At 36.9% G+C, this 10356-nt stretch overlaps 1 protein-coding gene across 1 annotated transcript; it reads left to right on the forward strand.

The window, feature by feature from the left end:
- The first annotated feature begins 255 nt into the window (after positions 1 to 255).
- On the forward strand, positions 256 to 8767 carry TAF9B (TATA-box binding protein associated factor 9b). The gene is made up of 7 exons (XM_031446217.2): positions 256 to 383; positions 1027 to 1108; positions 1426 to 1562; positions 1643 to 1777; positions 2866 to 2941; positions 5736 to 5846; positions 6739 to 8767. Exons 1-7 carry the CDS (start codon positions 333 to 335, stop codon positions 6900 to 6902), a joined length of 756 nt encoding a protein of 251 aa, XP_031302077.1. The 5' UTR covers positions 256 to 332; the 3' UTR covers positions 6903 to 8767.
- Positions 8768 to 10356: the final 1589 nt, after the last annotated feature.

Genomic DNA, 10356 nt, shown 5'->3' on the forward strand with positions numbered 1-10356 from the left:
AAAAGACAAGGGTGGCTCATTTCATGCACTTTTCTGGGGAACAGCTCTGGGAAGATGAACTTATCGGCCTTCCAAGCGTTGGCCGAGGGCTCCTCAGGCAAAGCTTACCAGCCTCTTTTGACCCTCCGGTGCCGCCGGCTCCCCGCTAGCCTGGCTGGCCTCAGCCTACCAAGGACTGGCTAGCAGCTGGGAACCAGCCGCGCGCGGAACCCGAGCCGGAGCCGGAGCCGGAGCCGGCGCGGTAACCCCGCCTTCCGCGCCCGCAGGGGTGGAGCCTGAGCGAGGAACCCGCGAGTAGCCCTCTCTCCCCGGATGACGAGCGGCAGGATAACATGGAGTCGGGCAAGATGGCGCCTGCCAAGAACGCTCCGAGAGATGCCTTGGTGAGTGCGAAGGATAACAGGCGGGGCGCGAAGCTTCGCGCGGCCGGGGCCGGGGACCCGGGCGGCGGGCCCAGGCGGAGGGCTTGAGGATGGGCTCGCGTGCCAGCTCCAGCCCAGCCGGGGAGGCCAGGAGGCGTGGGAGAATGGGGTGCCCAGGACCCCGGGGCTCCCTCCCGCCACCCCGACAGCCGGGCCGGAGGGAGTCTGGCGGCCGGCCGGATCGCACAGGCCTGTCGTCCAGCTTTGTCTCCTGGGCCTCGGGCCCTGGCCGCTTCGTCGTCTCGCCCCGTCTGCGAATCCTGACTCTCGCGTCCAGGGTTCTGATGCTAGCTTACCCCATCACCACACCTGAAAATGACAACCAGCTGTAGCCACCCCTACCTCGGCTGGGAAAGCCAACCCGGGCCTTTTTTTTCTCTCTTTGCCCCTACCCCCGCCAAAAAAAAAAAAAAAAAGTTTTCAGCGAAGAGGGTACGAAGGGATTTGGTGTGATCCTGACATTCACTTGGGCGAAAAAGGATTAAGAACAAGTTTGAAGCCCAGAGAATGGGGACCTTGTATCATAAATGTAATTACTACCTTCGGTCCAGTTTTTATTTCTATACCCAGATTATGCATCTGGCGTTTTTATTTGAATCCACAGGTGATGGCACAGATCCTGAAGGATATGGGAATTACGGAGTATGAACCAAGGGTTATAAATCAAATGTTGGAATTTGCTTTCCGTAAGTTAACAAAGCACCAAAAATTTGCCTAACTTGTGAATTTGAAAAGTTCGTTCATTGTAAGAACATTTTTCCAATTACTTTTAACAGTTAAGTATCATAGAATTCAGCCTGAAGCAGTAAAAGGAGCTCAAGCTAGGGGACAGTATTTGTATTGTGATATCTGTTCAAAATTGATCATATAGATAGGACAATTTGATACTACAACCAAAATTCATAACCTTTGTAGAAATTAGTGGGAATTTTTATTAAGAAAAGTGGCCATAAGTAGTAAGCTATTTTCACATGTTTAAAAAAATAATGTTTTGTTCTTAAAGGATATGTGACTACAATTCTGGATGATGCAAAAATTTATTCAAGCCATGCTAAGAAACCTAATGTTGATGCAGATGATGTGAGACTGGCAATCCAGTGTCGAGCAGACCAATCTTTTACCTCTCCTCCCCCAAGAGATGTGAGCAAACTGTCATTTGAAGTTCATTTTACTTATAATTTTTAAATTGTAGTTCTAATAAGGATTTTTTTTTTTTTTAGTTTTTACTTGATATTGCAAGGCAGAAAAATCAAACCCCTTTACCATTGATTAAGCCATATTCAGGACCCAGACTCCCACCTGACAGATACTGCTTAACAGCTCCAAACTATAGGCTGAAGTCCTTAATTAAAAAGGTAAGAAATTTTAGTCATCTTAGCTTTTTAAAAGGGGAAAGTGTGTTAGAGGATTTGTAAAAAGCAAATTCCTGTAGCCGATGCAGTAGATTAAAGGTTAAGATAATTTAGTAGGATTTTTTTATTTAGTTCCTTAAAAATATTATGTCTGCAACTAGCTGCTATGTTAAAATATAGAATATATAATCCAAAATTTTTAGAGCTAAAAGAAACTTCCTTGTTCATCTAACTCAACACTTATTTTTCACATTAGGAAACTGAGCCTGAACTCATCTATGGAGTTAGCAGCAAAGCTAAGACTTATTCTCAGGTTTCATAACTCTCAATCTTTCGTAACTTCCGTAACTCCCAATCTATAACATAGTTTTTTAGTAGGGCCCAATAACAGAGTAAATGATATATCATCAGGCATTAGACTTGCTTTCTGGCTCTCCCACCACTGAAAAAGTTTTCCCCACATTGGGCTAGCTTTGTTGTCTGAAATTCCACTATAAGACAGTTTATTTCTTTTTTTGGTTCAGATATTGGCTAGTTAAGATTAAAAATCATAAAGAAGTTAGCTGTTATCCCCAAATAAGACTCTACCTTAAACTTAAAACTATATAGATGGGATTTGCATGTACTAACTACTATATAAAAACAGATAAAGAGCAAGGGTCTATTGTATAGCACAGGGAACTATATTCAATACCTTGAAATAGCTTATAATGAAAAGGAGTATATATATGTATTATAACTGAATCACTATGCTGTACACCAGAAGTTAATACAACATTGTAAACCAACTATACTTCAATAAAAAAACTAATGGGAAAAAAACTATATAAAATTATATATATAGACATATATATACATTCATATCCATGTTTATATAGATAGGTATTATGTTTGTATTATATGTGTGTGTGTAGTATATTTGTGAAAACCCTAGTTTAAATACTGGGTTTAGAACACTAAACAAAAACAGGACATTCTTGCCATGAAGTATCCATTAATAATTCACATCAACAATCCTAATTTCATTTCTGGTAAGTTTAGGTATCAAATCTGAACAACATTAAAACAAATTTGTTTTTTACATCCTCTAGGGACCTAACCAAGGAAGACTAGTTCCACGGTTAAGTGTTGGTGCTGTTAGTAGCAGACCTACCACTCCTACTATAGGTAAGTGAAAGAGGGAAATGGCTTTTCTGGCTGGTAAAGAAGTGCCTCAGCACTTGATTTCGAACTATAATCTAAGTCAAAAGGTGAGTCAGAAATTCCCATATGTGTGTTGCCATTGATACATTTATTTGTTCTCTAGTAAAGCTGTAAACATAGATTTTATCAGATTTCAAAATAAGAAAGTTAGAAGGAATATCTGATCCCAAATGAGTATAGAATTGGACATTACCCAACATTGTTGCCAATATAAACTATGGTACTAAAAACAGCAGTTTAAGCTCTGTTCTTTCTGGCTTCTATACAAATGAATTTGCCAAATACACTCATAGCAGTGACCTACGTATAATCAGAAACTAAATTTCTGAGTAAATTGGCAAGAGAATGCAGTCAAAAGAAAGAAGTTTAAAATATACAAAAAGCTTAAGGACATCAAAGAAAAGCCATTCTATTTTTAATATAACCTCTTCAGAAGTAGTACTGATTATCCTGTACTGGTCAGTGAGAGCCCCTTCAAACTGTCTCCTGTGTCCTTTGTGTGACAGGTCTCCATCATTCTTTGAGCATTTCTTTCTGGCACACGATGTTACAAGCTCATATTTTCCTTACTCCAGTCCTAGAATCAGTCATTTCTCAAAAGACCCCTGGTTCCTTTTAGTAGAGAATGGTATTTAGAAACCATACTGTCATTGTTGTTTAAGTAATAGGGAAAACTTAAATAATGGATTTAGATTTCCTCATTTTTTTCTGTCCTACATCCCTGCTGGATTTCTTTCATAGTCAAACTCTTTTCAGAAAAAAATCCTTCTCTTTGACCTGTATAGATTTCTTGGTTCTTATTACTTATAACTTGAGTCCTATAGATGTCATATAGCTCTAGGGTAAGCAGCATTTGATTTTTGAGGTGTATAGACAATCTCTTCATATTTTCAGGGTGTGAATTCACATTTCAGCATTTTAAAACCATTTAGCATTTTAAAATTAGTACTAAGACAGTTAGTACTAATTGTACTCTTCTAATTATCTTAATGTAACCTTTGTAGACAGGAGTTTGCATATATAATCTGTGCAAATTTTTGATCATATTCTGTTTATCCATTAGTTCATGTTAATTCAATAAATACCAATTTTTAAAAACTAACCTATGGTCATCAGTTACACATGTTGGCAAGCTTACCAATTTTAGTTATCAGATGTGATTTTTATTCCTAGTTAGGCATTAATTGTACACGTTTTAGAAATTTTAAAATCAAGTGAAGGAACTGCTAAAAGCTACTACTACAGATGAAAGTTTTAAATTTAAAAAAAATTTAAATGAGTCCTATGAAGCATAAGACTTAAGTATCTACTCTGTTTAGTTTTAAAGCCTAAACTCCATACTGGTTTAAATGTTAACAACTCCTTACAGTAATGGACAAGAAAACATCCACCTACTGTGAATTTTCTTGACAAAATGAAATACTTACGTTGTTTCATTAAGCTTCACCAAATTCTTAGGACTGCTGCTTGAATATATGGGAAAACTTGCCTAGAGATGGAGATGTTAGTGTAAGGCCTCACCTTCTGGGTTCAGAAAAGAAAGCACTAGAAGCCAGATTCCTGGGTACCTTTGGGCTTTCTTCCTCCATTTAGGCTTTCTTCTCCTTTCTCCCTGGAGGTGATGATAGTTGTAGTTTTTTCTAGCAATTCTGTCCCTAGGCAGACTGCTGGTTCCAGGGGAAAGGAATGTATGGAAAGCATGCATCCCCAAAGGAAAAACTAGACACATTTCTATAAATGTGTTTTTTAAGAGAGCCAAGACATCAGTCTACATACCAAGTCTCTGAGCTTGCAAAATTTATTCATCAAGCACATTTGTTGAGTGCATGTTAGAAGCCAGGCACAAAAGCCACGTGCTACGTGCTCACAAGGGTAAAAAAAAAAAAAAAACACATTAGCCAAGGCTTATAATTTAGTGAACGAGATAAGATACTAATAATAAGGTTCCTATGAGGTGTTAAAGGAATTTCAGAGGCAGGCAGTGACTTCTGAGCAAATCAAGATTTTATAAAATGGAGTAGTATTTGAGTTGTACCTTGTGATACTGGGTAGAGTTAAGATGATGGGGGTTTAGACTAGGTTATCTCCAAGATCTCTTTCTGCTTAAAAAAAGTATCTGGATATAGAAAAGGAAAATGATTTTTATGCCACATGGGGACCCCAAGGGGTATATTTGATAGGCTTTTGTTAGATGCATGTTGATTTAGCTTCATGGGTATAGTAGACATCTTCTAATTCCCAGCAAGTGACAGAGATTAAAAGTGCACCTAGGTAATAGAAAAACCTTGAGTCTTTAGTTCTTCTGTTTATTTAAATGCTCAACTTCATGACTTCATATAGCTAAAATTCAGTGCCAGATGCTGTTTCAAAAGCTTTACATGGATTATTTTTATTTTCACAAGAATCCTATGAAATAGGTAGCTATACCCATTTGACAGATGAGAAAATTGAGGCACAAAAAGCTTAAATAACTTGCCCTCAGATACTCAGCTAGTAGGTGATAAAGCCTGTTTTCAGACTCAAGCAGGTAGGCTCCAAAGCCTACAATCTTTACCACTATACTATCCTGAATTATTAACATCTAAACTATTGAGCTTGTAAACATCTTTGAAGTTCCTTTGCTCTTATTTCTAATTATTTTTTCTCACCTTTCATTAATTCCTTGTGCTTTGAAGGTAGTTTCTGGTAAGCTAAGGAGTGCAGAATTTGAACCTGTATAAGTCATCTAACTAACATGATCTGTTAATTACAACTACAGCAACCCCACAAACAGTGTCTGTCCCAAATAAAGTTGCACCTCCAGTGTCAGTGACAAGCCAAAGATTTACAGTGCAGATTCCACCTTCTCAGTCCACGCCTGTCAAACCAGGTAACGTGCTGGTGAAGGGGTGGGGGTTTGAAAGTGGTTCTTTTAAAATATTTTTTTCTGAATTTTAAAATGTGTGAGTAATTTGTGATTATAGAACAGTTTGTATTCCTAGAGCAATAATTAAATTGTTTTAATATCGTTAACAGAAAGGTGGAAGTAATGCTGCAAATCAGGGTATTCAGAGGGAGTCTATAAGCCCACTAAAAGTGTATGAAATTTTATATACCTGTAACATTTTGGGGAGGAAGGGAGAGATTTCAGCATGATCATCGGATTCTCAAAGAACACTGTGAATTAAAATAAGTTATGGTCTACAAATCTAAGGCATCTTTGGGGGGAAAGCACTTAGGGTTAAAGCTCAAGAAAATAATACAACTTAGTATAAATCAAATGAAAATTTTTACCTTTATTCACTTCATGAAAGTATACATAGAAAGTTGGAATAATATAAGTAAAATTCCATTAAAACACCATTTATTAATGTATATGTTTAGATTTCACATCTTCTGAAACCTAACCACACACCATAAACTTATTTAAAATATTGGCCTGTAAGGGAAGCATGTTTCCTGACCTTGAATATGTGCCTTTAGTATATTCCATGATGAATCCAGTGTACTGCTTCCCATGACTAAGTACTAATTGAAATTTTGGATAGTTAAAAAAAACTAACAGAACTTCTTTAACCTTGTTCTAGATACTAATTTAAGTACTTCAAAGCATCAAAAATGTAATTCAACTCTTAATGCAGTACTACCTGAGTTTCTTCTATGCTGTAGCTGCACTTCATACTATTGAAATTGTTATTAGAATTACATTCAGCTTTGTTGAATACTTTTCTGTTTCTGATTCTGTATAATTCATAGTTTGGGGGTGTTTTCTCTATTTACAGTTCCTGTAACAACTGCAGTTCAAAATGTTCTGATTAATCCTTCAATGATTGGGCCCAAAAATATTCTTATTACCACCAACATGGTGTCATCACAGAACACGGCCAATGAATCAAACCCATTGAAGAGAAAACATGAAGATGATGATGACAATGATACTATGTAAGGAATATAGTGTAGTCTAGAAGCATTTCAAATATGTAGGTGGTATTGAGCGCAGGATACCGAACTAGAACATTCTAGATCTTTTCAAGTTTTATCTTAGCAAACTTAAACGTAGCTGCAATATTTTTCACATTAGTTTAAACTGTTAGATTTCTTAAGGGTACCAATGTTTTTTCATTAGGCTTCAAGTATAAAAAGTTAAGTGCTTGTTTCTTAATAGTTTCATTAATGTTGAGTCCTACTATAGTAATCCTATTTTTGGAAGCAGTTTTCTGCAGTGTATCACTGACTGCAGCACTTAAGTTTTAGTTTTTACAGCCTGATCAGCCGACTACTCTTTAACAGCAAAATTTCTGATCTGCATTTAAAGACTTCTTTTGTAACGTAAAATAGTCACTTTTATTGTCACCACTTTTTGACCAAATATCTCAATTTAGGAAAAGGTTTTGGGAGAGGATGGATTTAGAGGGATTCTAAATCCATTCTGAATATATTTAAGTTGTTTCTTGGTTTTCCCTAACCTCCTACCTCCTCAGCCTTGTTTCTAGATCTCATTCATTTTCTGTACCCCTCCCCACAGGCTTAAGTTTCTTCCTATTGCTCTTCAATTTAAAAGGACAAAACTGGAATTTTAGAAATACAATTCCTGATGATACAGCTCAATGTCACGTTCATATTTTTAAAATCTGTTTTACATGCCTGATGTTCTGTGGTTCACTTTTAACCTGAAGGTTTGCATTTGCTGTTTTTCTCTCCATACCAGAGCAGTGGAGTTTTATCCCTTGCCTTTTATGCCCATTGAGCATTACTCTGCTTTTGACACATAGTTTGAGGTCAGTTACATTCAGTGTTAGTCTTATATTCTGAACTGATAACTCTACCATAGTTTACATTTCTGAATTTAACACAGAACATGCTATAGCTTAAAATCTGCCTTGATAAGTATATTTACACTGGACCTAGGCAGAACCACTGAAGAGCATGCGTTTTCTTTCTTTTTACCAGATACATATATGGTTTGATCACTACTGCTTGAACCCTCCTATTGGTATAATTCAGATCATTTTCTAGCTTGTTGCTGAGGATGTCACACATAAGATGGGATCAAACCTGAAAGTTTTCTTAATGGTTTCCCTTCCTCTAGAAAGCCAACAGAAACAAATTAGTGTGATGCGACTTACATTTAGGTGCACTCTGCATAATCTTCCCAGTAATGTTGCTAAACATCTTTCCCTATTTTCCATTTATACATATCTGAACACCTTATTGGGAGAGATTGGAAAGCTTTCAAAAATATAAACAGGCTTGTATTATTTTAAGTAAATTTGACATATTCAACATAGGAACACTTATGCAGAATTTCTAAATCTTCATATCATAATTTAGAACTTGTAGCTAAGGATCCTGAAAACTTAAAACATAAGTAAGTTTCATCTTAGGATGGTGCTTGAAATATCAAAGAGAAATAGTCCCAATAACGATCTCATTCACAGTTTGGGTGTTTGGGGATATTAGGAAAAGGTGATATCAAACTTAAAAAGAGATCTGATCATCATAGGAGAGAAATGTTCATTATATAGCATAGGATATCATTACTTGAATGTTCTCAGGGAGGCAGCATGTCAAAAGGCCTAGGTTCTAGTCCTGGCTCCATCATTAACCAACTGTTTGACCTTACTTCACCCATGAGCCTTGTTCTCTTCACTAGTAATAGGAAAATAACACCAACCCTGCCTACCTCACAGGGATGTTGTGAGGGTTCAATTGGTATATGTGTAAGTTCTTTCAAAATTGTAAAAATGCTATATAACTCTAAAGAATTAACATATTATTTGTTTCAAGATTATTAATAAAAAATTGGACTTATCCTATCTCTTTCATTTTTGACTTAAGGGAAATGAATAAGGCTCAAAAACGCAGAGGTCCAAAAGCAGTTAAAATTTGGTTAATGGATGAATTATAAATCAGGGAATTGCTTGCTTTTATTTGGAATCAACATGTGACTCATCATAGTGAAGCAAAATAAATATGAAAGAATATGGGGTTTAAATCTATTAACAACATAACATGCTGTCTTTGGTGGGAATTAATACATGTAAATGACGTTGCAATCTGAGTGTTCATTCTCTTACTAAGTCAGCCAGTGTATATTTTGCTCTGTCAGGTGAAGACTGCTTTACCTTGCCAATCTCCCCTTCCTAATTATGTCCACCCATTTTAGCATCAAGAATGATTTAAGGCAGCTCTTGTCCTCCAGCTTCTAGGTAGAATTTTTTTTAAAAGATGTACTGATGGTAAATGGGGCGAGGACATTGCTATCCCAAGTTTTTCCTTTTACAAGTAGGAAACAAGTGTCTTTGATCTGAGTAAGAATATAGGAATACAACTAGCATGTGGGGAGAATGGAAGATGTGCCCTAAGGGGTCCAGAGTAAAATAAGTACTCAGTAGGTAAGAAAAAACACTAATCAGAACAGCAGGTACAAAGCAGTGTGTATGCCACTATACACAAACCCACAACCACACCCACACCCACAGATACGATTTTTATATGCATGAAGTAGCTCTAGATTGAAGGAAACCAATCTTACAGTGATTGCTTCTAAGGAGGGAAACTGATAGCTAGGGGACTAAGGTAGAAAGGAGTATTCTCATTGTGTACCCCTTTTTTACTTTTGTCTGTGTGTTAGAGGAAAGTTCTGGACATGAAGGAAAGTAGGAAACACTGAACTAAAGATACCAGTTCATTTATGACATGAAGATAATTTCTTTCTATATACAGGCATACATATATTGTCTAGGGGTTAAAAGTAAATTTGCTACACTTAGCCTAAACCTTTGCAATGTTTTATCAATAACTTATAACTCTATATTAAATGAGGAAGCACACCCTTGTACAATTCGAGCTTATATGCTCCTAAATTGTTTGTTACATATTATCTTCCTCGACTAGATTGTAAATTCCTTCAGGACATAAATGCTATCTTATATTGCCTCCATTATGTCCTAAGCATATATCAGGTACTCAAATAGCTAGCTATTTGCATTTCCCCATTCATTCCCTGGATTAATGGCCAGAATAAATGGGGAAAGATCCTGGAAGCAGAGTCTAGTAGAAAATACTTAAAAGGTACAATCAGGGGTCAATGGATGGATGAATTGGCAGTTGTAGAGTCTAAGTGTTAGGTTTATGGGTGTTTACTATATAATTCTTTCAATTCCTCTGTACATTTGAAATGATGAAATGTTGGGAGAAAGGTATTCAATAGGGGAAAAAAGTCATCCGTATGTTAAAGTTGTAGACCAGTTGTGACATTAATTTGCTGGATCTATGGGTAACATCTCTGGGCCTCATCTATAAAAGGAAAATCACACTAGAATTCCTGCTTCTTAAACCATGGTATAGTGCCATTATAAGAAACATGATGTATTCTTTTAAATTTTGGGGGGGGAGGG

This window comes from Camelus dromedarius, chromosome X, assembly GCF_036321535.1.
Source record: "Camelus dromedarius isolate mCamDro1 chromosome X, mCamDro1.pat, whole genome shotgun sequence".
In the NCBI taxonomy this organism is placed as follows: Eukaryota; Metazoa; Chordata; class Mammalia; order Artiodactyla; family Camelidae; genus Camelus; species Camelus dromedarius.

Bases quoted from the DNA above. Each gene is read 5' to 3' on its own strand.
- TAF9B (XM_031446217.2), top strand. From the start codon at position 333: ATGGAGTCGGGCAAGATGGCGCCTGCCAAGAACGCTCCGAGAGATGCC. The intron at 1,563-1,642 runs GTGAGCAAACTG...TTTTTTTTTTAG, and splicing joins CCTCTCCTCCCCCAAGAGAT to TTTTTACTTGATATTGCAAG. The intron at 1,778-2,865 runs GTAAGAAATTTT...TACATCCTCTAG, and splicing joins TGAAGTCCTTAATTAAAAAG to GGACCTAACCAAGGAAGACT.